Raw genomic sequence first — 25,507 nt, forward strand, 5'->3', positions numbered from 1 at the left:
CGTCGGCTTCACAGTGCAGAGGTACCGGGTTCGATTCCAGCTCTGGCCTCCCTGTGTGGAGTTTGCATGTTCTCCCCGGGCCTGCGTGGGTTTTCTCCGGGTGCTCCGGTTTCCTCCCACATTCCAAAAACATGCATGGCAGGCTGATTGAACACTCTAAATTGTCCCTAGGTGTGAGTGTGAGTGTGAATGGTTGTTCGTCTCTGTGTGCCCTGCGATTGGCTGGCAACCGATTCGGGGTGTCCCCCGCCTACTGCCCAAAGACGCTTGGGATAGGCTCCAGCACCCCCCGCGACCCTAGTGAGGATCAAGCGGTTAGGAAGATGAATATAAAGCTTTCAAAATAAATTTCACTTTTCTTAAATCAGGACGGACGGCTCATACCAGCGCTGATACGGGTCATCCAAGATCATGCCCACTAAACCCTTCTTTGTGCACCTCACATAACGTGTACTGTATACGTACTCGGTAATGAACTTTCATTTTTTGTTTTGTTTGCCGTTTTACCCGGGATATGTTCGACCACCGCCATACCATATTTCCATAACTACCCCAAGCACTGGGCACAAAAGCCATCCGTAGACCTCACATAACCGTCTAAATCAGTTGGACAAGGATAAACGGTGCAGAAAATGGATGGATGGACATTCCCTGAACAGTACCTTACAAACCCACTAGAGGGCCCTATGACCTTATCTTTATTCAAAACATGAGCATGAGCAAAAATATGTAGCTCCCAGAGATTCTTAAATTTGGTCCCTAAATATAACGTAAATCTATCACACGTTGCCTTAATATTAAGATAAACTGTACATCATACTTGACAGAAGTAAACCACAGTAATCAAAAATCCACTGTAATGGAAAGATTTTACTCTCTGGAGTACACTAAAAACATTACACAATGTATGTATTTAACACTTTTATTAATACAAAACAACAGGATATATAAAGAAATTTTCACTCTTGTGCCCAGCTGGAGTTTCTATTGCTCAACATTTCATTAGCTGTGAAAGTGGCATGTTTTTTGAAATAACAAAATAACTCCCTTTTTCCCGTTCTGGCGCCACACAAACTAAAAATGCAGTAAAACAAACAAATATACACAAAACGGCTAATAAAAGTGTACCCCAATCTCGACCCCCAGCCCAGACTTTCCTCTAGAAGCGGGTTAAAAAGCTACAAACATAAATAAAGAAAAACACATTTTGCTCGGCTTTTTTTCACAATTACACAGCTTGTAGAGTTCATCCAGTGTCCACTTTTCCATCCCGTGCTTCTGTAGGTGAGAGCACAAATCCCCCAAAGATGTAAAAAAAGCAACAATAAAAAAAAAAACAGACACCGTGACATGACAGACAGCGTGGTGTGTGGAGAGAGGAGTGAAAATAAGGAAGTAAACTGTGTGTCCGTGTGCAATGTGTTAGGGGTCCTTGGCAGGCAGGCAAGAGGGGGTCTTTAGTCTGTAAAAGTCTCTCCTCGCTGTGGGATAGGAACTGTGAGGTCGTATGGGGAGCCAGGAAGTTCATTTTCGGACTGTAGTTAGGTCACCACAGACACAATCTGGTGACATCTAGGTGGTTCTCTCCTCGCCGTCCGTCTCCTGCTTGGTCCGGCGCAGGTTGCTCTTCATTTTTACAAATTCAGGAGTGTTCTCCTGCTCCTCCTCATTCTTCTGTTGCTCCAGCTCCAGCTGCAAAGACACGTACGTTTGATTAAATACAGGACCAGTGCAACAATTTAACATGCATATTATACAGAAGAGCTTTTCACCATGATGTCATATGCACTTTGGGCTGGAAAAAAACTTAATTGCATCACTGATCAATCATTGCATATCATTTGAACACATTGGCTTGAATTACGAAATTGAATGTGTCAAGACGAACCAGTCGAAAAGAAGATGTTATATGGACTGGTGGCTCCAATTTTGATGTCAAAGACGAAGTTTATTCCAAAATTCCAATTGACTGTAGTTAACATGATCCTTGAGGGAATGGCGAATTATCCGACTTACTTGGTCTCAGATTAAAAGCACAGATGTGCTCTTTTGATACTGAAATCAATAGCATGCCATCTAAAAACTGGCTTCATGGCATAGTCATCATTTTCATTTAATTTAGAAAAGGGAAGCTTGTATCTGACTGCTTTTATTTATTGATGATTGGGCTGGGCAATAAGCTTGAAATTTGTATCATAGTAGGGCAGAGTGATAGTTCAATAAAAATATGTATCGCCGTATGTTTTTTTTTTTTTTTTTTTTTTAATGCCTAGAGTTGTTACCTGCTCCAATTTCTGTTGTCTTTTCATGAGTTCAATCTCCAAGTCGCTCCTCTTCTTGTGTGCCTCCTGCTCTTCCTTCTGAGCCTTGAGGACTTGCTCCCTCTTCCTCTTCTCCATAACCTTCTGGAGTTCTGGTTTGTTCTGAGGAGCCAGGCCCCTGGGTGCACAACAAACCAACAAACACAAACCAACCGGTTACCAGCCATTAACAACAACAACACTAAGTACCAATCAAATGATGCTCAGCAGAGGCGCCTGACCTCATTCGGCCTTGTGACATGTGCTTTCTCAGTGGTTTGGATTAAAAATAAATCAATGGTTTTCTCATAAATTCTGATTCTAAGCCAATTGCACCAATTTTTTTCAGGTCTGCGGACAAGATGGCTGCCAGCATTGGAACTGACTTTAGGGGAAAGATGGATGAAATAATAGCCTGCATGTCATTACTTTTCCAAATGACGCAGAGACACAAATCAGAAGCAAACGGGTTTGCACATTCTTGGTGTTGGTGGGGTAGGAGGAAGTCACTGCACTCCCACACAAGCGTGTGCGCACGCACACATACACATGCGCGCACGCGCACACACACACACGGGAAATTTCATTATATTACACACATACATGTTGGTCCATTGACCAATTTTGGCGGGGCGTATGTGACCTTTAAAAGAGACTGAGATTAGTCAGGTCACTAAGAGTGTTCGTCGAATAGCTTGGTGTAATAAAAGGTATTCTTTTTACTTCTACTTACATTTCATTTAATTCTAATTCCTAACCTATTACTTACATAATGAAAAAAGTTAAGTGATGAAGTTGACCGAGTTTGAAAAGATCAGGCTTGTGCTGTTAGCGGATCCCGGGGAGGATCACACAACGCATGGGTGTGTGCTACCGATGTCAAAAAGACTCATCTGGGACAGTTTTGCGTGCGTGCGTGTTTGTGAGTCTTTCTCTCGCAGCGATACCAAATGTGATGATGTCATCCTGCAAAAACTCAGACAAGTTTGTGGGCCGAGGAAGACTGAAGAGAAGCAAAATGGAAATGGAGTAGAACTAAAAGCCCGAGAGGAATTAGCAAAGCTCGATTAAAACCCGTTCCAACCGACACAAAATCACACACTGATAAGCACTCCTTCCAACCTACAGACACTCTCTCCTACAAGTCACTCTTAAATACACTCTCACAAGAGTTTCTCACAGGCACTCTCCCACTTCCAAAAACACATTTGCATTCATTGATACACACTCACACACAAAAACGACCACTCCAACACTCACATGCACGCACACACTCCTACACACGGCCTCACAAAGAATTGCACACATACAAATGCTCTCTCGCACCATCATACGCACTCTCACATACACGAGTCTCTGATATACATATCTGCATTCTCTCATTCACACTAACGCTTGCTCATAAATAAATCGCGCACCCACTCCTATACACAAGCTCACACACACTGTCATACTCCTAGGCTCTCTCACGCTTACAACCTCTCTCTCTCACTCACCTCTCCCACCTACTCTCATACACACCCGTGTTCTCCCTCACACCCAGTCTATCATAGACCCCCTCCCCTACCCCACCACACACACAAGATAAAGAGCAGCAGAATGAGTGAGGCTCCTCCAACTTTTCAACACAACCCCCCCTCCACACTCCTTGAGTGTAATAAGAGGTTGTCTTCGTGAGTCTGGGCGCTTTAATTAAATGTATCACCGAGTCTTGAACATTACATAACAGTGCTCACAATGTTCCCAGAAGCCGTGGGAGTTCTTTTTTTCTCCCTCCAACGTGATTACTTAAGTGTATGTGTGTGTGTGTGTGTGTGTGTGTGTGTGAGAGAGAACATTTCCTGGCCATAAGCAGGCAGTTTAAGAGTTGTCTGAGATATGGATGGCCATTTGAGCACGTTCTTAATGGATTATGAGGAAAGTAAAACAATTCATTCATAATCGCTGTTTTGAATGGGCTCATGAAGCTTGGTATGTTCTGAACACATTGCACACACACACACAATTGCCATGACAGCAATATGGTAAACAACCAAAACACGTGCAAGGAGTCTCATGAAAATGAAACACTGCTCACCTCATCCCCTCCATTGCAGGGGCTGGCAATGCATTACCATGTCCAGTCCCCCCCCCCCCCAAAAAAACCCCACAAAAAAACCCCAACAAATGCATTTTGCCAAGTGCTCAAAAAGACGCTAAAAGAACCAACTGTATTTTCGTACTTACGGTACTTAAGCAGCACTTCATCACAAAGCCACCAAAATACACTTGTCAATTGGCGGAGCAGATCTGTGTATGTGGCACATGCAGCTAAAATACAAATTCCTCCCTCGAAACATCAAAACACTTCACCAAATCAAGTCCATGGAGATCATCAGAAGCTAACGCTGATAAGGCTGTGCCAATCTTCGCTTCCGACACAGCAGCTCTGCTTATCTCTTGGCTTTGACATGATAGTGTTTCTGTGTAGTCCAGTCGTTGCTTGAGAATAAGATTCTCCCAGAGCCTAGCAGCCAAGTCATGAATGGAGAAACTCAGCATGGGGATGTAATTATTTTTATTCATCGACTTCTGATGTCACGATCTGGCAGAATTCAGAAAGCCCTGCTCACAGATCTTCTATTCATTCTATATAGTGCTTTCACGCTCACTCCCACCTAAGGACAATTTATAGGAGGAAGCCAGAGTTCCCGGAGAAACTCCATGTGAGCACAAGGAGGAATTACAAACTCAAGACTCAAACCCTGAATGTCATAATTGTGTGGGAGACGTGTTTACCACTTATCCACAGGAGGCACAGTGATGGATAAAAAACGGTGTATAATGAATGCGTTTGTGGTTCAGAACGTAATTCACTGAAATTTACACCATTGCGGATCCACTAACTGCTTCATCTAACTGCCACTCTGACTACCGCCGACAAATATTTTCACTTTTCTGCTCCAAAAAACACCGTTGCCATGTAAATAAAAACGTTTCCATCCTAGTTTTTGTGTACCAGTAAATGTGGAGCAGATCAAGGTCACAGAAGATAATAACAGCACCTGTTAAAAGACACTTACGACATTCTCCTCCTCCCTAGTGTCTGGACAAACGTTTCCATAATAAACTTCTGGCCTGGTCATCTTGCTCAGTGGACACCCCTCTAACATTTGTTCAGAAATACATTTGATTTTTTTTTAATTGCTCAGCCTGCATGTGTGTGTGTGTGTGCGTGTATACACAGGCAGAGAAAGGCTCTCAACTGCAACCGTTTTGTAATCTTGATTACATAACGTGCCGTTTCATGCAGTTCATGCATGCATCCGCAGCACCTCCACCCAACCTACCAGCACTCTCATGGACATGACTAATCTTGAAAAAAAAAAAGTTCCAGTCACCACACACATACATTTCAAGCATGCCATGGAATAAAGACTTTCCTTTGTATTTGTAAATAAAGGATCCCAGGGTACCTCCTAGTAGCAGAAAATGATCAACTGAACCGAAACCAATTGGCGAGGGGTGTTTTGGGGTGTGTGGTTTTTTTACCGCAATTTACAGTAAACATTGGACATCCAGGGTTCAACATTCTTGTCATTTGCCAATTGATAGATTTTTAGGTTTGAGAATCCACCCTCCGTTATTTGCTGTAAAACTCATCTATTTGTTGTTAACTGTTTTGTTAAGCGGGCGGCCCGGTAGTCCAGTGGTTAGCACGTCGGCTTCACAGTGCAGAGGTACCGGGTTCGATTCCAGCTCCGGCCTCCCTGTGTGGAGTTTGCATGTTCTCCCCGGGCTTGCGTGGGTTTTCTCCGGGTGCTCCGGTTTCCTCCCACATTCCAAAAACATGCGTGGCAGGCTGATTGAACACTCTAAATTGTCCCTAGGTGTGAGTGTGAGTACGAATGGTTGTTCGTTTCTGTGTGCCCTGCGATTGGCTGGCAACCGATTCAGGGTGTCCCCCGCCTACTGCCCGAAGACAGCTGGGATAGGCTCCAGCACCCCCCGCGACCCTAGTGAGGATCAAGCGGTACGGAAGATGAATGAATGAATGAATGTTTTGTTAAGCGCTTTGTTACAGCTGCTGCTGTTGTGAAAGCGTTATATAAATCAGCATGTATTGTATTGTATTGTTTCGGTGCTTTGGCTAGTGCAAAAAAAATTACTTGACGAGTCGCTGCGTTTTCAGTTCCTTGCGGCCATCTTATGAATCATCTGCAAACAATCACGGCAGGGATTGGTTCCTGACTCCGACCAATGAATGGGGTTCACTCTACTTCAACAAACTCAAAATTCATTCAACGGACCTGTAGATCCAGTGGATGTTGTAAAGTGTTTCCAGAGAAGATTATCATTTAGCAAAACGTACCTAATGTCGCACGATCCATTTTAGCATAAGAACAAGTCCGTGCCATTCATCTGACTGACAGAAAAGTCAATTACTGAGCCAATCACTCAAAGAACATGTCATATGCATGTGTGAATTCCCTGCATTTCTATTTTTTAATCACCTTCCGTACGTGTTGAAATATATCAATTCTAGATGGCGTTCCGCCTCCCTTGGGAGCAATTTAACTGCTGTGACTTTGAATGTCAATTCAAACTATGATGGTTCGAGAAGACGACTAACGTTATCATTCCCATTTTGTCAATCACTTTGCATTGATCTCAACCTACCTCTATGGATTCATCTCACACCCTGACTTCTTTATAACACACTCCTGTGATGTAATATCTGTCGCTATTTATAGCTCTGACACAAAGATGCCAGCCTCTCCTTCCCCCGAGGGAAATGCGGCAGTGCAGATGGGGTGATCTCGTCACGCTGACCACATGACCTGTTTGGCCCTGTGGCGTCGATCCGTGCAAGCTCTTTGCATACGCATCTGTGACACACTAATGCACCACCGCTTTTATGTAAGAGTAGCTATGAAGGATGCGTGCGCATGTGGTTTACATAATACTGCTGCTGGAGGTTGGATACTGCACTGGAGACAATTAACGAGATGACCCCCCCACCCCCCTTCTACCACCACCCACAGCCTGCATCAGGAGGACCATCAGACCAAGGACATCTCATGGCGCTTACATTACCTCACTCTCCATCAGTGGAGGTCAGACAAAGGGAACGTGTGAGACAGGCTTTTTTTTAAAGCGCTCAAGTTCCACAGCTGGGATGTGATTGGGCTGAGAATTAAAATAAAATCATCTCCTCCTCTTCACCTCAATGCTTAGAATTGAGTTTTTTTTATATGACTCTATGAGAGCTATATTCCTTGAATGGAGTATATTCATGAGTTTTAAATCAATACACATTTTTTATTAATGAACTTGAGATGATGAATACATAACTTTAGTATTCTGAAAGTAGGTTTATGTGGGGAAAGTTTTGCCTTTGGGTTATTGTGCCTACTAGTGAACCAAATTGCAGACCAAAGAGTATTAAAAGGGAATTCAAGTCAATATTGTTCTTCACAATAATAAGTTCTGTGCGTACCTGCTAGTCTAACCACTGCATTTTGATTAATTTAGCATGTTTTGAATACAAATTAATTCGCAAAATCCACTCTTGATTTTTTTTCGATCTCAGGGGGATTTCGATACTTGATGTCGATTGAAAATTACATCAATGGGCTCCAGTTATTAAATCTATCTGTCTGTGTGGAATGAATATATGCATTACACAGGTTTCCCATATGGAATAGTATTACTGAAATAAACTTCTGATATTCCACATTTTTGATAGCCCAAAAAAAAAAAAAATCACACACACACAATACACACACACACACACACACACAATTATTTTCGATCAATCATTATTAACCAATTCATAAAAATATTCATCAATTAATACCAGCACAAATAGTCTTGTCTCAATCATGCTCGAACGCACCCAAACTTCTGATATTGTGTTAAAAGTCCACCGATAGTTTGGTGATTATAAACAATCAAAGACTCGGTCAATAAAGCACCAATCATTGAAGCCGCAGTGAGTGAAAACGCTTCGACACATGACGCGTTTACCAACCTCTTCTGGTTCATAAGCAGCTCCCTATGCAGGTCCTGGTGGTTGCGGGAATTCTTGACCGGGTTGATCAACTTCTTTGGTTTGATGAGCTGATCGCAGTCACCCTCCAGAAAGTCGGGCTCGGCCATGACACTCCTCACTGGAGACAGCGACAGACCAGGGTCACGCGAATCTGAACGCAGACACAAGACCACAGGCCACCAATATGAGATGGAACAATTAAATACGGGTGGGAATGTAAATGGGACTCTTCACTGTGCTTGCATAATCTAATAATATCACAGCAGTTTTGAATAACACTATAATTAGGTTTACATAATATTGTGTCCAGTGAACATTTATTCCTTGGGCTGTTTTCATGAAGCCATGCAATGGATTATGATGAGTAATGACGATGGACCCCTTACATAATGTGAGGGAAGAGAACTTGTCAATGAAGTACGAGCCACATGCAAATTGACAAACGAGATAGACACACGCACTCACTTATTGTCTCCTTTTCTGTATATTTGCATTACGGGCCACACTGTTTACAAGTCATTTGGTTAATAGTTGATATTTATGAAGCTGGAAAAGCAGGAGTTGCCAGAAGCACACTACATAGAGTGGACAATACACTATGCAAAGATAACAAATGTAAGCACCTATTATATAAACAAGGAGAGTCCACCCAGCATCATGAAATGGTTTGATGCAGACTTCAAATTTCAAACCTGGTTGATATTTGACCATTTTGAACAGGAATGAGGAATTTCACTCAACATAACATTAAATCACAGCTCATTTAAATTTGTTCATCTTTCTATTATACTCGTGTACGAACCATGACACACAAAGCATTGAGTTTACTGTTAAGTGCATAAATGTTACATTTGGCTGGTCGTCTAATGCGTTTGTTGAGCAACGTGCACCTGACTCAAGTTCATCTATGAATCAAATAGCACATGTCAAGACATTAACCTTTTCACAAAAGCACCTTGCAATGAAAACATGAACCCAAACCACCGAAGTGATTAAAACAATTTTACAAAACAGTTCAGAGCATGAAAATCATTCAAAACAGTGCAATTCAAAAAAGTCAACAATTACTTAACTCACCCTGCAGATGAGGAAAGACGGGATATCTGAACATTGTTGCCATGGCTTCTATTTGGGGTTGTTTGTCCAGAAAAAAAAATACACAATTGAAAACCAGCAGTCTTGTTTTTTTTTTTAATCTCTAAATCAGAGTGTTTCTGCTTTGTCCTGCATGCACAGCTGTCTGCATCAAAGCAAAGCCGGTCAGAATTCAACGTCTGCTTTATAGCTGTGCTTGCACACATACACACACTCTGTCGCCCACCCAGCTTCAACTCCCACCCAACTCTGTTCAATACTGTACACTGCTTTAAAAGAAAACGAAAATATTGTCTTTGTGAGGAAATTACTGTCTTTTCCAAATCATTTCTGAATGCCTCTTTTCCAAGTATTCAGCGTAGGAAGGGAATGCTTCCTCAAAAAACCAAAACAAGAACAATGACATCCCTTCTGAGGGTCCGTGTAGTTGAGGCAACGCGCCACTAGAGGTCGTCTTCCTTGCATAAGCAGCAGGCGCTCATGTCATGTTACATAAAGCTGCCTGGGATAAACATGGCGTGTGATTGGTTGATTTCAAGGGGATACGCTCCACATAAAAGGATGCTGTTGCCTGATGTGCAAATTAATTCATTTGTCACCTTTTAACACACGGTGGTACCTTGATTACACGTTTGATTATTTCAGTGACCAAGCTTGTAACTCCCTCTACTCTTACATTGACATTCTCAATTGAAACTTAGATGAATTTATCCATTACAGACAGCAAAAACAACCACTTTTTTTTTTGCGTGTGTATGTGTGTGTGGGGGTGTGTGTGCTGGTGTTTGTAATAAGACATGCTCTTGAGTGTGAGCTGTCAAAACCTGTCTTGACTTTCAATGTGTTGGCAATACTCTCGATGAGACAAGCCGACATTCACATCCTAGTTTTTACAGACAAGGTGCGCGAGACCCTCTTCCATGCCTACCTGTTGAAAAGATACTTGACGAATACACCTGACAAATATTAACGGCCATCGCAGCGAATAAGTTACATGTCTTGAAGTATCTTGGGGTGATACTCCAAGACATACAGTGAACCCTACATGGGTTCACTGTATACATAAAAATCCAAATAAAACTCAAAACAGTCTAGCATTATTCCTGTAATCATTGCTAAATTAATCCTGAAGGCTGTTCAAATTTCAAGTTTCCAGCTGTCACCACCTTTGAATCGCTACGAGTGATTACCTGTCATGTTTAGGTTGTAGTACTTTATCCCATTCCTCAAATTTAACAGTTAAATGTCCTTAGGGCCAGTATGCAGGGATGTGTGTAAACAAGCAGGGGGCTATAAAAGGGGTTGATTAGGGAGTGGGGGCGTCTATGTCTGTGTGCGAGCCCACACATGCTATGCACATCAAAGGTGGGTTTTGTTCGTGCCACGAGCAGGGGGCGGAGGCTCTCAAAGGCTGGCAGTGTTGTCAAACTGTCCGTTAGCTTAACACATGTGCTCCGACTTCCTGCGCGGCCCCAGGCTGAGGGGAAGTGACATAGCGAGTTCAAAGGGGTCTTGCAACCTCAAATTGGACCTCCCCGCTTCACTTCTGCCCTTCCCGCTGTTGCCTTTAAATATTCTATTTACTGTCACTTCTGGTTCCATTTCGCGTTATACAAACGTGCCATATGTTAAAACACTGTAAAAAAGGAGTTCAAGAGTTTTACACCAGGTACCACTTTAAAAAAAAAAAAAAAAACACATTTTCTCCAAGTACCACCATCATGACCAACACTAATATGCAGTAGCACAGAAAACGTATTCAGTTAAAAAAATGACACAGAGGCTATGACTCCTAAAAAGCGTAAAAGTTATTTACAACTGACCCGTACTCTACTGGACTTGAAACAATGTTTTTAAGACTGTGAAATTTTGGATAGTTTGAGCATATGATTCCGCGAATCGCCCAACAAGAGATGAATGATAATCAGGTGGAACTGGGACTGAAATTCCAGTGGTCTCAGAATCGTTCAGATTTTAAAACGTCAGTTGAAAAGCTTCAATTCCGAGTGAGTCACGCCCTACAGCCCACGTACCACAACTTTTGAGAATCGCTGCCATATAAAAGCATAGGCAGTCAATAAATAGTTAATGCCCACAAAGCCACCGGAATTTCATTCATACATTCATTCATCTTCCGAGCCGCTTGATCCTCACTAGGGTCGCGGGGGTGCTGGAGCCTATCCCAGCTGTCTTCGGGCAGCAGGCGGGGGACACCCCGAATTGGTTGCCAGCCAATCGCATGGCACACAGAGACGAACAACCATCCACGCTCACACCTAGGGACAATTTAGAGTGTTCAATCAGCCTGCCATGCATGTTTTTGGAATGTGGGAGGAAACCGGAGCACCCGGAGAAAACCCACGCAGGCCCGGGGAGAACATGCAAACTCCACACAGGGAGGCCGGAGCTGGAATCGAACCCGGTACCTCCGCACTGTGAAGCCGACGTGCTAGCCACTGGACTACCGGGCCGCCCGCCACCGGAATTTGTACGGACTATATTGTAGTTTCGATCTGTTTGGTATTTCATCCACAAGCAAAGAGCCATTGACCATGAAACAGCGTAAACATGTTCTGCACTTTTGCATTGAATATTCCTTTCTCCTCGGGTTGCTTTCGTTGCCAATGTGCCTTTCCTGATTTTGATTCACGAAAATGTCCTTAACATTGGAGGTTATGGTGCCACCTGTTGTTTTGAACACACTCTTTTTGGTTCGTAAATAGTATGCCGACTCCTATGGTAATGCTTCTTCTGTGCCTCAAAATGTTGCTCAACTTGGAGTATGCATTCACCTCCAATGCCATTTTCAGTCGTCACCTTTTTAATCCATTAAAGATGCAAGAGTCTTGGATTATGACACTAAAAGCTCCAGTCACTGGGAAGATAGCCAATTCTTTTGAGTAAAACCTTTTAGCTGCAAAGGTTGCTCCAGTGGGCATCCTTAGGATTCATGCCGCATTTCCAACACAACATTGTGAGCTCTCCAAAAGAACGCCTCGCGGTTAGCTTCCTTCTATATACTAATGAACTCCACATGATCCTTCCATCTTGCATCAACTGGGGGAAGGTAGCACTGTTTTTACAAGCTAATTTTCCAAGCTTGCAAGATCATCCTTTGAAGTACATCTTGTCCAGGAAACATACACAATCAGTTTGATGTTTTATCATTCGGTACCTTACAGAAACAACAACCTTGGTCTTCCTTCCATCTCAACACTTCAACAAAACGAGATATATTGCGCTTGAAAAATGTTATATACCATTTCATGTTCATCTTTGATCTTGTTGATCTCCTGATCTGTACCGCTCCAATCGCTGGAGAGCTTTTTAGTTTTCCATCTCCAAAATTTGGAAACAGATGTACTGCTCTGTACACCTGTAACTAAGTCGAGAGATGTTTTGAACTTCTGAGTCAAATTTAGGGCCAATGATGACGACATTTTTCTGTTCTTATTGCTGCAAGGTTATATAACATTTCCGACACGGCGAATCGCCGTAAGGGTCAACATGGAATCTGTCCCAGCAGACATAAGCGGTGGACTCTACACCGGACAGATCGTGTACAGACGTTGTATTTTCACTTTCAACACCCCTATGTGCCTTTGTGTTCTCCCAGTGTGCTGCTTTGGGACAACACTCAATACACACCGGGAATCCCATTACAAGACTTTAGTTTATTGCTCTTGGGAACCAACACACGCTCCCATCCCCAGGCAACACACACAGTAAGACAGAAAAATGCAATGAGCCTTCCAAAAGAAGTCTGTGAACTGTGTCTAGACGAAAAAAAGCCAATCATTCATAAAGATACTAAATGAAAAGCATTCAAGCATTAAATGAGAGTGAAGTTGGGGGGGGGGGGGGGGGGGGAAGAGAGTAAAACTGGGTCAGAGTCACGAGGAAGTGGAAAAGGGAGTGGCCCGAGACATTTCCACTGTTTACTTGACTCCTTTGCCATCCACCTAGCCAGTACTGACAGACTATCTCAGGTCCTAAAAATCATCACACTTATGAGCATACAGAAAATATCCACTATACGAGTGACAGTTTTAGAAAATACAAGAGGAAGCAAATGAGTAAATGGAGAGTGTGGTTGGCAGCCGCACCGGTTGTGCTAACGGATATTACACCAGAGTAGTCTCTCATCACCAACTTCCTTGTTTCACCACCCGCAAAAGAAAAAAACAGTAATTCAACAAAAACAAAAAAAAAGATTCCTCTAAAGCAGTGGTGCCTGCTTTAGAGGCACCACTGCTTTAGGCACCAGCAGGCTATTATTCACCAGTGAGTGGATATTGTGACTTTCTAGGAGTGTTGTAGAAGTGAGTGAAAACACTGGCAGAGATGTATAAATGGTTGCATATTTATATTTGTTTCCTACGTGAGGAATAATATTGTCAGTTCTTTCTCATTAATGAACAGCATGATATTAGGAGGTGCTACGACAGTTCAACACGGCAGTCATCGAATCAATCCTGTGTTCTTCCATCATGGTTTGGTTTGCGGCCGCCACAAATAGGACAAAATCCGACTTCAACGGACAGTTAGGACGGCGGAAAAAATCATTGGCACCACCCTACCCACTCTTGAGGACTTGCACACCGCAAGAATAAAGACAAGGGCACGGAAAATCCTCCTGGATCCCCCGCAACCTGCTCACCACCTTTTCCAAAATGTCGTCATTCCACAAACTGCAAGATGCCGACCCATTGCTAAGCATATGGGTCGGCATCTTGCAGTTTGTGTGCTTTCTTGAGGCCTAACGAGAAGCTTTACGATTGTTTGGTTTCACAGTTAAAGTAATACTTTATTACTATGAACCCCTCACGTACATACAAAATGTGTCACGTTTAAATCATCTTGTACAACGTCTTGAAAAAAAGAATAAAATCCACATTGTCTATTCTACTCACAGATGGGTGGTCCGTCCCTCTGGGGAAATTGCGTCATCAATACCCCCCCCCCCCCCATATCCATTTTCTCTCCAACTCTCTCGTCGCACACGTACACGCATTCACAAAAACACCCTTATATTACAAGCCGGATGGAACCTGGTACGCGCCCAGCAGCTTGTTTGTTAATGAAGCAAGCATTTAGCCATAAAAAGGAGAGGTCCTAATTAAAGCACAGAGATAGATGGATGGGCTTTTAACTGACAGCTGTAGGGGTGTGGTGGGCGTGGGGGCTTGAGTGTGCTTGAGTGAGAGGGAAAGTGTGATGGATAGAACTGCTTGGGGAGTGGGAGCTAGCGGTAACAATGAGGTCATTTCCTGTATAGGCCATGTTCAGGGCACATGTACGTACACGCACCACGTCATGACCAACCAAGCAGATAATTCACAGTAGAGTCACGCGGTGACGTACTCTGACAAATTTACAAACAATGGTACTTCGCTCAGCGTCAGGAGTGGTGCAAATATCTGCAAAGACAGAAGGAACTAATTGCATAAGGAAAAAAAAACAATTGGTGAAGTAAGGACGGATGGGCATTAGAACAGGGAGGTTCAACTTTTTCCGTTGGGGGCAACATGCAGGAAAAATATACCATGTGAATTTTAGCAAAAGTTGGACTACACCCTGGACTGGGCGCCACAGAGCACAAACAAAGACAGACGACAATTCATACTCGCATTCAAACAGTTACTGAGTGGGAGCTACAGCTATCAAACATTTTAAGAACCAGTTATTCTAAAGATGATCGCAAATAAAATCAGATTTTGCATTATTGAATGACAATTCCAATAATAGAATATGCATATTAGGTGCAGGTATTATTGATCTCCCCTTGGGAATTGTCATCTTCACATTCTATACTGCAGGATTGTGACTTTTGCGTGTGTGCAGTTTTAAAAGGCGGGGCGTGAGTGACGTATACATCGGCAAATGAGAGTGTAGTTGGCTGTTCAGAGCCAGTCTGCATGTCAATTATCAAATTGGAGATATCAGTCTTTTATGCACTCTTTTGTTCTCATTAACTTCTTTCGACACAGCCGTCACACTAGTCCGTGGGGAAATACCATCACCACGAAGCTTCAAGGGCCGAGATTGTGTTACGGTTTGTATTTTTGGAATCAATTTGAGTTATTCAAATAATCATTGCAGCTCCAAAGAAAAGCCACACTGCCTGCATGGAAGTCGAACAAGTAAACCTCAACACCGCCAGTGACTTATTAGCTCACGATAACAAATTAATAATAAAACTCCTCTTTTTACACATTACAGAGATTTTTTAACACCAGAAACTGTTGGGAATTACGCTGGCAAGAGATCATTTGTGGCGCAAATAGTCTTATTTTGTTCGCCTAAATTGTTGTCATTCATTATTCCCGGTTAACGTCCTCCATCTTGCTGCTGTCCCAGGTTATTGTGCCTCATAGAGAGCCCAAGATTTCAATCAAGAACTCATCCGCACCGTACTAATGGCCGCAGTTTTACAGTGGTAAAACATACGCTTAAACATACAGCATGCACGCATGCTAACACGTTCGCTAACACGTTAGCTTGAAGCACAAACTGAAGCTCGAAGCTAAAACACGTTTTTAAAAAGGCAACGAAAGCAGAACTGAGTTCGGGTGTATTTTATTTACAAGGTACTCACGTTTTTTGCTCAATCATCACTCAGAAAGCCATCAAAGTCGTCATCTTCTGTGTCCGAATTAAACAATTGTGCAAGTATCGGTAATCCATCCAAACCGCCGGGTTCCCCCTCGTTGTCAGAGTCGCTCTCGTCGTCATGTGGCTCCACAGAAATGATGCCGGCTTTGCCAAAAGCTCGCAGATACGTTCGTCCAAGCAGCTACAATCCATTCACAGATTGTGGCGTAACTAGCCCGGCGCTGCCTCCCACTCTTCGTGAAGCTGTGTTCGCCATCGATCATCCATTTTTCCCATGCCGCTCGCAACTTCACTTTGAACGCCCGGTTGATGCAGATGTCCAGCGGTTGGAGTTCTTTAGTCAAGCCTCTGGGAATGACGGCAAGCTCGGAGTTCATTTGCTTGACTTTGCTTTTCACCGCTGGTGTGAGATGGGCACGCATGGAGTCGCAAATCAAGAGTGACGGCGAGGCATGGAAAAAGCCATCCGGTCTCTTAACATACACCTCACTTGGCCACTCTCTCATCTTCTCCTCGTCCATCCAGCCCTTTTGGTTTGCTTTCACGATGACGCCGGCTGGAAACTTTTCTTTCGGCAGCGTCTTTCGCTTGAAAATCACCATAGGTGGCAGTTTCTGTCCATTGGCATGACAACCAAGAACGACAGTAAAAGCTGACTTCTCGTGCCCCGTTGTGCGTATCGCAACCGTGCTGGTCCCCTTCTCCACAGTGTCGTTCACCGGGATGTCGAAAGTCAGCGAGACCTCGTCCATGTTGGTAATGTGGTTAGGCTGGATGCGTTTGTCGACGATCTTTTTACTGCAGTAGGTGCGGAAAACGGCCAGCTTTTCTTTGTAGTCCGCTGGAAGTTGCTGAGCCACGGTCGTCTTCACTCTCACGGATAGATGGCGCTGTTTCATAAAGCGAAAGCACCAAGACGTTTCACTGCATAACCGATGGGTTGGAGTTTGAATTGCGCTTCGTAGGCGTGTCTCTTTGTGGAATTCATTTTCGGGGGTTCTTGGAAACCAAAACTGAAGTTGTTTTGCAATAATGCACATACTCACATTTTATACAGGTGCTGGTACCTGCTAGAGGCGTGCCTTTAGCGTCCACTTACACGCCCACCCTTCACTCATTGCCGGACCCACCCCCTGCGTGCCTGTCCTCACTCACGTCCACCTCTCTTCATATATTTACATATATGTGCACGGACGCGCTTCACTGATTGGCCGACCTCTCCTCCGCATGCGTGCGTGTCGTCACTCACGTACACATTTTCTCTCGCTCCATAATTTACATACAAGTGCGCGGACGCGCTTCACTGATTGGCCGACCTCTTCCCTGCACTTCACTGATTGGCCGACCTCACTTTCGCCTTTTCTCTATATAAACAGCGTGTCGGGTCTCAGCCAGATTTTGGAACTCAGCTCATATAAAAGAGGCATCGCATTATAAGGCGTCCTGTCCATTTTGGAGAAAATTTTAGACTTTTAATGGCACCTTATAGTCGTGAAAATACGGTACAAGGATGTTTTTCCCTCATCAAATATGGGCATCTCACTTTTCATCAATTAATAAGATGTTAAAAATCTGTATGAGGGATCTCGCTTAGATTGCCTGCACTGTGTGATGAAGAAGAATAAGAAACAAGAGAATGGGTTGTTTCTATTCTGTTGTACTTCCTATGCATCCCTCCTCTCCCACTGTGTGATGATGTCACCAGGGAGATGCAGGGTTATGGGAATTTACAACCGGGGTTTTAGGGTCATAAAACCTAAGATGTGCAGTCATGCGAGCACACAAGGCCAGCACAGTGGCAGAGATTGTGAGGCATGCAAGTTTTGTATGCGATATCAAAGGAGCCGTTTTTCCAGCACGTCGCGTTGGCCACTCTACGGCCTTTTATTTCTGCTTAGCAATATTTTCTTTTCTTTTTTGGGGCAGCGTTATAGCCAGGATGAATCATAGCAGTGTTCTGTTGAGTTAACCATAGAAAATAGTCACATGCCTCGAAGTCATCAGATAAAAATATTTTTTCCTTCATCACATTGAAGAACAAAATAACCAGTCACACCCTCACTCCGAGTTTACTTCACATGTTTTTTTTTTAACAATGACTCAAATTCACTAAGGTAGCAATGAAGCAAAAATGTCTGTGCTCGATATTCCGTACATTCAGTATAAAAAAAGAAGATCGGAATGCACGCCAGAAAGTGAGTTGCGTCTTGTTTTTACGCGGGGCCTCATCGTTCATGTTTTTGAAATTTTACATTTTGAGATTGCAATTGTAATGGTTAAATAAAATGATGAGTTGAAACATTAAAAAAGTGACCTTCAAAGTTCCACTTAATTTCTTTTTAGAATTCTGTCAATTAACCCACGATTAATCAAGTAATCCGATTGCCTTATTAAATACAAGCACGTGCATGAGGAGTTTTCAGGTATTTTTTCGTTCACTTGGAGTCGCCATCGTCATGTTGTACTTGCAGTATGTGACTGAGCACGAAGGGTTTTCAAAGGCGGGACTGGGCCCGGTGAGTGACGAGGGCATCAGTGAATGGGAGTGTAGAGTTGGCTGGCTGTTATCCGGCTAATATGTTACGAATTTGCTTTCTCCATTTTTGCTTTCTCAAGAGTTTGTTTAGTGAAATCGTTTTATGTGCACCGACAGCCGAGTCCACTGACCACTTTCAGGGGCATTACAGTTACATTCCGACGAGCGATGGCTAAGATTGCTACGTTAACTTGTGTTGGCGATTGTAGATATGCTGTTGTGGTGCACGATGCACTTTATATTTCTTGTGAAGTGTAAAAATAAAATTTGGACTTTCTCCGTATTTTACAGACTCTTTCCACCTGAAGGTTAATATTTCATACCAACAAAAGCTCTTTATTTTTCTTTTTGGAAAACGAAATCAGGCATTCTAGGCTTCAACATTCCCCAAAAAGTTCATAAAATCCTGGAGGAACTGACAGTTATTATTCAAATTGGTCATGCTAGGTCATGATCAAGCCCAGACAAGATTTGTTTTCCCCACGAAGCCCCAACATGACGGTGTGCTGTTGCCACACGTCCTGCTCTCCGGGGGCTTGAGGCAGATTACAGAATGAATGGGGGCGATTGAAAAGGCAGATATGCCGCATCGAGTCACGCTGTCGGAATGTGATGAACCTACAGAATGATTGTCACACAACTATATGGATATCCAATCACGTTTTTGGCTGCTTTTGAGTGACAGGAGCATGTGAATGCAAGGGACAGGCACTTTTCTTTCATAATCCAAACGCTTACTCAAAGCAAAATTTCAACACATGCCCTGAGTGGAGGTGGGGGTGGAAAGGCGGGTGGGGGGGGGCGCAGATGTAGGGCACAATAAGAGGTCACACGTGTCAATGCAAATGACTATACCATACCTCACTGCTGCCTCACAGCTGAGTGTGACACATGTTCCTCGATGTACATACGAAGGCGTGGTTGTGAACAGGTGGACCACACGTGTACACACACAGTCACGCATTCTTATATTATTCTATGATCCATCCATTAAGTCTACTGATGTACTTTTTATCACAGTATGGTCCAACAGTGCATTGAAGCAGAGAGGAAGAGACTACAGAGGGTCATGAGGGTAGCAAAAAAAGGTTTGAGTTACACTGTGACCTCCCTGATGGGACCGCAACACTTCCCGCTGTCTCAGCAAGGCAAATAACGTCATCAAGGACTGCAGCACTCATCCTGTTTTCACTTCAGTTTGTGTCACCTGTTGACCTCCGGCAGGCGCTACAAGTGCCTCCCTGCACCCGCAAAAAAATGTTCCCAGCGCCATAAGTACTCAAAACTGTCACATAAACTTCATGAATGCCACTGCGCAAACATAATACATGCTGCAAATACTGATGCAATGTGGCGCAATTTGTTCTCTTTTGTCTATATTCACAACAAGGTTGTAGTGTTGTTTCATTTGCCATTTCTGGAACCTTTAGATACAGCAGGCTGGTTAACAACACTCTTTGTTGGGTGCCAAATTTAGAAGACATTCATTTTCAAATTACTGGGACTTCAAAAGGCCATATTGGCCAGCCCTATTAAGGCCTCAGAGTGGTCTACTGTCCAGCTCGTAATAGATTTACAAAGGGGATTATTTCTATTTCCATGTCTTCCTGTGGAGTAAAATCTGAACAGTTTGTGTTGGCCATCAGGGGTTCCACTGTACCCCAAAAGGATGAAGCAAGTTACATCCGGCTATGCAGTGTCAAGTCGGGTTTGACACCCCCTAAATAAGTCTTTGTTAAATCTGTTCTACTTCCACATTCAAAGCTTTGTGCGCTACTACGCTCATAGCGGGCGGGTGGGGGCTTGGTGTTGGGGGTGGGGTGCGGGCGTCACCCCTCCCTCCTCGCTTTGCACTGGCTGAGGGGGATCTCCGCTCTTATTTGCTGCACCGGCGACACCGGGGGGGATATTTGGGAGGTTCTCCTTTGTTTACATGCTGGCTGGGAAAACCCAATAACAACCGTTACCTTGGGCAACCAGACGATCCACAGTTATCCACATGAGAGCGCACGCACACAAACGTGGAGATCAAAACAACTGTCTTTGTTCTTTCTGACTCAAGACACTAAATATGGCATCCGTATGATAATTTGGAGTTAGGGCAAGGCAGACAATTGTTTGACAATTTTATCACGCAGTCAACCGGCCTGCTGAAGTTGGCTTCGGGCAGTAACAGAAAGAAGTGTGTCTGTTCCTACTTGCGTTTAGAATTAGATCATACATCTTGATACTGCACTGGCTAACAAAGATCTTAATCCAATCCAATGCAATGCAGCCTCGACACTCAATCTCTCTGTACTTCTACCTCTCGGTCTGGAAAGGAACTTGGACGTTGTGTCATTCGTCCTCAGGGGCTGCTGCAAAGTGGTCTTGCGCAATTATGGATCCATATCATGATTGAAGCCTCACACTGGTCTGGCCCAATCAATTGAGTTCTTTGTGAAAGTCACTTCTCAATAGGTGTGTGTTTCAGTCTTATCTTATCTCATTTCTAAGTGAATCAACATACGGTGCCAAGCAAACAAAAAGAGCCGGCGTGGCTAACTTTTACATATTGCACACGCACTGAAAAGTCAATACTTGAATTGTCATATTATAATCTAAAGCCGCAGGGCAAACGTAAACTGAGCCTTTGTCCTGTTATGTCAGGCTTGTTTACTTTGCGCCCTAATAGTTCATTTATAAGGTAAAACAGCTTTTACAGACAACAGCAGCGGGCAAAAACACTAAAACAAAGTCAGATTTCAGTAAATGGCTGGAGCACGATGTGAATCCAATTTGCTCTTAATCACTTGTGACATTATTAAATATTCATTTTCTGCAAAGTAGGCCATGTCGAGCTTTGATTTGAGGATCATGAGAGTATTTGATTAGAAATTTCAAAATAATATCAAAGATAACCCAAGCAAAAATTCAGTTGTAAATGGACATTTGTTAAAGGGGGGATAGAGTCAAAGCCCTCCTCTTACCCTTTGTCTAAAAGGACTTGTTTTACTTGAAATCATGAATTATGAGGTATCGCAAATCACACCTTTAGTTCATTTTCCCCAACCACACCCAAGCCCGATTACCTCCAGACCTATTCAATCACGAAATCACCTTAAGAGAACCTGTATGACAAAGTGAAGTCAGCCAAAATACCTCAAAAAGCTGCAACAAAAGGCAGCTTTTGTCTGCAAATAAAATAAAAAACAGATGAGATATAAATGAATTGACACTCTGGAAAGGATAACAAATCATTCCTAAAGCTTTTGGACTGGAACAAATCATGGCCAGGGCCATTTTCCACAAATTGAGAGAGAGCATGGAACAAGAGTACAGAAATGACCCCAACAGCACAGCACCAAATCATCCAGGAGGCCAAAAACAAACCAAGTACAACATGTGAAGAACTCGTGGCCTCCCTACCCTCAGTTAAGTTTAGTATCCATGACTCAACAGAGAGAAAGCAAAAATTACATCCACGGCAAGTTCCCATGTGAAAATAACTGCTGACAAAAAAATAAAAAAAAAGACTTTAAGGGGTCATCTTACTTTTGCAAAACACGTCTGAACAATGACCAAGACTTTTCCGAAAATGTTCTATGGACCGACGTCCCAAAAGTTGAACGTTTTGGCAGGTACAATTCTTGTTCCATCTGGGGTAAATGTAACACAGCATTTCAGAAAAAGAACATCATACCACCAGTCCAACATAATGGCGGCACTATGTGGTCTGGGGTTGTTTGCCACTTCAGGACCTGGATGACATTCTGTGATTGATGGAATCATGAGTTCTGCTCTTTATCAGGCCACGTGACCACAATCTTAAGTAAGTTTGGCTTCTGCAACAGAACAATGACCCAACGATTATTTTTCTCCCTAAATAAAATCCTTCAGTTAAAAAAATATTGTCTTTAAATTAATACTGATCATTTATTTGATTATGGGAAATATTTATGTGTGACAAACCTGCAAAAAATGTGAAATCAGGAACGGGGCAAACACTTTTACATCACTAATCGATGCAATTAAATGTCTTATGCTGGCATTGATGATGCATGTCCAATCTATCAGTTATATTGGGAGATATGATGCATTTCCTCTCATCTCAAAATATCCAATCTCATACATATTTTCCATTTAAACTGACCATATGCATATAAATACCCACTTGAGCAAAAAACAACAACAAAGAATAATTTGGAATTGTGTCACTTAAACCATGTAGTGCAAATGTAGCCTAAGGCTATGTTCACACAACAGTTCAATTCAAATTTCTTTGCTTGTATGTGACATGTATGATTTTTGAACAAAGTACAATTCAGATTTTTTTTTTCAAATCCGTACTGGGCCACTTTCATGTGTGGATATCTATCAGACATGGATCTGATGCTTCAGCTGTATGAACATTCATCCTCATACATCCGACTCATCAAGAGCATCAAAAGCCAAATACACACTTAGAAAGCTGGGGAGACGGCTTGCGAGACGTGACAATCATCTGTGAATCTGCAAAGTTACAGGAACAATGTTGATTTTGTATTGAACTTTGATTTAAGATCACTTGAAAAATGAGGCATTAACTCATTCAGTACCAGCCAATTCTGGACCAAGTCTGAAAAGACTCTTTGGAAGTGAATGAGTTAAGTGGACATTTATGGTGATAGCAGTGATTCTGCCACGCAGACAGTTCATTCCTTACGCGCTGCAATGACGTGATGTTATCTTCAGTCAATATCTCCTTGAAATGTTGGGAAATGAGGAGATCGAAGAGCATTTATTTGAGGAGATCGAAGAGCATTTATTCCCCAAAATATTTCTAACTCCTTCCGCGTCATTCTTATGTCGGGGCTGTTCCGTTCACATTAGAAGTTGCATTTATTTTTGCAGCGTGGGAGAGTACATAGAAAGGTTGGCTCAAACAAAAAAATCTGAATTGGGCATGGCGCCCTGCAGTGTCAATGTAGCCTAAGACACCAGGGAAATGGTTTAAATTGTGAGAAGACTGCATAAAATGTCTCCTTTAAGGTGAAGTCCTGAAGGGTCATTCTTGAAAGCAGCTCACGACGTCACTTTCAAAGTACTACAAGGCATTCTTTGAAATGCACCAACAACACGGCCCGAGCACAAAACTCAACAATCTCTCAAGTAGTGTAAGTCTTGAGGAACAGCACATTCTGCTGAGGCACACACTTTTCACCCACAGACAGACCGACAGGACTGTTTTCAAGTAATGCCATCAAATATACAGTATATACATCAAATATATACACACACACACACACAAACATGCAGTCAACCCTCATGGACACACACCCAAATCCTTATCCAAATACAGAGCTTCTTCTAGGTCAAAATACATACTGCCAACTCAGTAATGATATATCCCGAGAGATGACCCAGAACCACTAATGGACATGTAGGCCCGTCAAGAACGGCAAACCAGTGTATTTCATTCACAGTGAAATTCCTTCGAGCACAACAACCATATGAGCATTCCAGTTGTAACGTTCGCAACAAAAACACGCCTGACAGCATCGGCCCTTATGGGAAACAAGAGACGGAAAGAAAAGAGAGGGGAGGGGGTTCAAAGATCAGAAAACACATGTAAATCCTTTAGCAAAGCAACTGCAAATGGCTAACACATGTTAGGGCGCCTTCAACTCGCAGATCGCTAGGACAGCTCCTCGACTGCACAGGACGAGGGCAGGACAGGACACCGGCTGTCACTCGTGGCTGTCACACCTGACCACCTCAGAAAGTTGGCTAAATTAGCGCTTTCACCGCTACTTGGATCAGGCCATCTTTGAAACACTGTCCAATTTCACCCCAAATGTTTGCATAACTCTTTTTGGTTAAAGTTTGACTAAAATGTGAGTATACCTTAACAGATTTCTTGTAACATATACTTGCTTTATACTGTTGGCCTGATGACAGCACAATGTGCAATGCACTCATACCCATTCGTTGAGTTGTCTTTAACTCGAAAGAAAATCTTCAATCTAGAACATCACCGTGAATCATATACATTTGCACGTGTCATCGTTTAATGTACGATACAAAGGCTGTGAAAGGCACGCTAAGATCAAGAGTACGTTGTTGAAGTAAACGATTTCGATCAATTTAAATGTCGCAAAGTGAGACAAGTGACGAAAGTATACAAACGTACGATTGTAATGTGCGAGTGTGTGTGTGTGCGTGTGTGTGTGTGTGTGTAAACTACACGTCACGGTACATCTCCTGTCCCGTTCGCTTATTATAACGCCACAGCACAAGGACAACAAAAGAGTTTGCATTTTGAAATTTGCCTTCATTTTTCCCGCGTCTTGTTTTACTCATGTGTGGTATGCTACACTTAATGACCTCCCCGCGTCCCCCACACAAAAACACCAACCCTTGACGCTCAATCACAATCGGGCTGCTTTTGTTACAGGACGCTCATGAACGCAACCTCAAACCAGCACGAGACCCAGACCTGCACTCACACACACATTCAGAGAGACACTCACTCACCACAAAGTCAAACGCCGTCACCACTGCTTCCAGCTGTGTACAAAAAAAAGTGGTGAAACGGTCAAAAACAGCGCATCTCACGGTCACCGGTTGGCTTCGAGGTGTGTCTTCTCGTCTTTTGGAAACTGCTCAAACGGTCCATACGCACACTCAGCCGGGAACCACAAGATATGTAAATTTCAAAACTATGGGAGGGGCTGAGTGACGTCACAAGAGGGCCTCCTCTTTCTCTCGAGACTCTTCACACAGAAGTGGGATGTAACCAACAACGCGATTCGTTATTTTTCAACTATCCACCTCACTTGATTGTTTTTTAAACTTTTAACAGCGATGTGTGCTTTTAATTCCTTATTTAATTAAAATAAGCTGATATGACAACACATTGTAAGAAGTAATGTCGAAAAAAGGGAGACAAAATCCCACTGTTGACCT

The 25,507-nt window shown here is 43.1% G+C and overlaps 1 protein-coding gene across 4 annotated transcripts; it reads right to left on the reverse strand.

Annotated features, from left to right (window-relative positions):
- Positions 1-850: 850 nt before the first annotated feature.
- Positions 851-25,251, reverse strand: fam107b (family with sequence similarity 107 member B). 4 transcript variants are annotated; one of them, XM_052060330.1, is made up of 4 exons: positions 25,076-25,251; positions 8,314-8,485; positions 2,283-2,439; positions 851-1,692 (listed from the first exon to the last, which is right to left on the reverse strand). In XM_052060330.1, exons 2-4 carry the CDS (start codon positions 8,439-8,441, stop codon positions 1,573-1,575), a joined length of 405 nt encoding a protein of 134 aa, XP_051916290.1. In that variant the 5' UTR covers positions 8,442-8,485; positions 25,076-25,251; the 3' UTR covers positions 851-1,572. The 4 variants fall into 4 exon arrangements, with proteins under 4 accessions (XP_051916290.1, XP_051916289.1, XP_051916287.1 ...); XM_052060329.1 differs by having other exon boundaries at positions 8,314-8,452; positions 25,076-25,250; XM_052060327.1 differs by lacking the exon at positions 25,076-25,251 and adding an exon at positions 9,412-9,612.
- Between the last annotated feature and the right edge of the window lie 256 nt (positions 25,252-25,507).

The sequence above is a fragment of the Hippocampus zosterae genome, chromosome 3 (assembly GCF_025434085.1).
Source record: "Hippocampus zosterae strain Florida chromosome 3, ASM2543408v3, whole genome shotgun sequence".
In the NCBI taxonomy this organism is placed as follows: Eukaryota; Metazoa; Chordata; class Actinopteri; order Syngnathiformes; family Syngnathidae; genus Hippocampus; species Hippocampus zosterae.

What these genes read in the sequence shown, in the direction of transcription:
- fam107b (XM_052060327.1), bottom strand. Translation starts at nt 9,454, where the DNA reads ATGGCAACAATGTTCAGATATCCCGTCTTTCCTCATCTGCAGG. An exon ending in CGTCTTTCCTCATCTGCAGG is followed by an intron (nt 8,486 to 9,411) that starts GTGAGTTAAGTA and finishes GTCTGCGTTCAG; the next exon opens with ATTCGCGTGACCCTGGTCTG. An exon ending in CTGCTTATGAACCAGAAGAG is followed by an intron (nt 2,440 to 8,313) that starts GTTGGTAAACGC and finishes TTGTGCACCCAG; the next exon opens with GGGCCTGGCTCCTCAGAACA.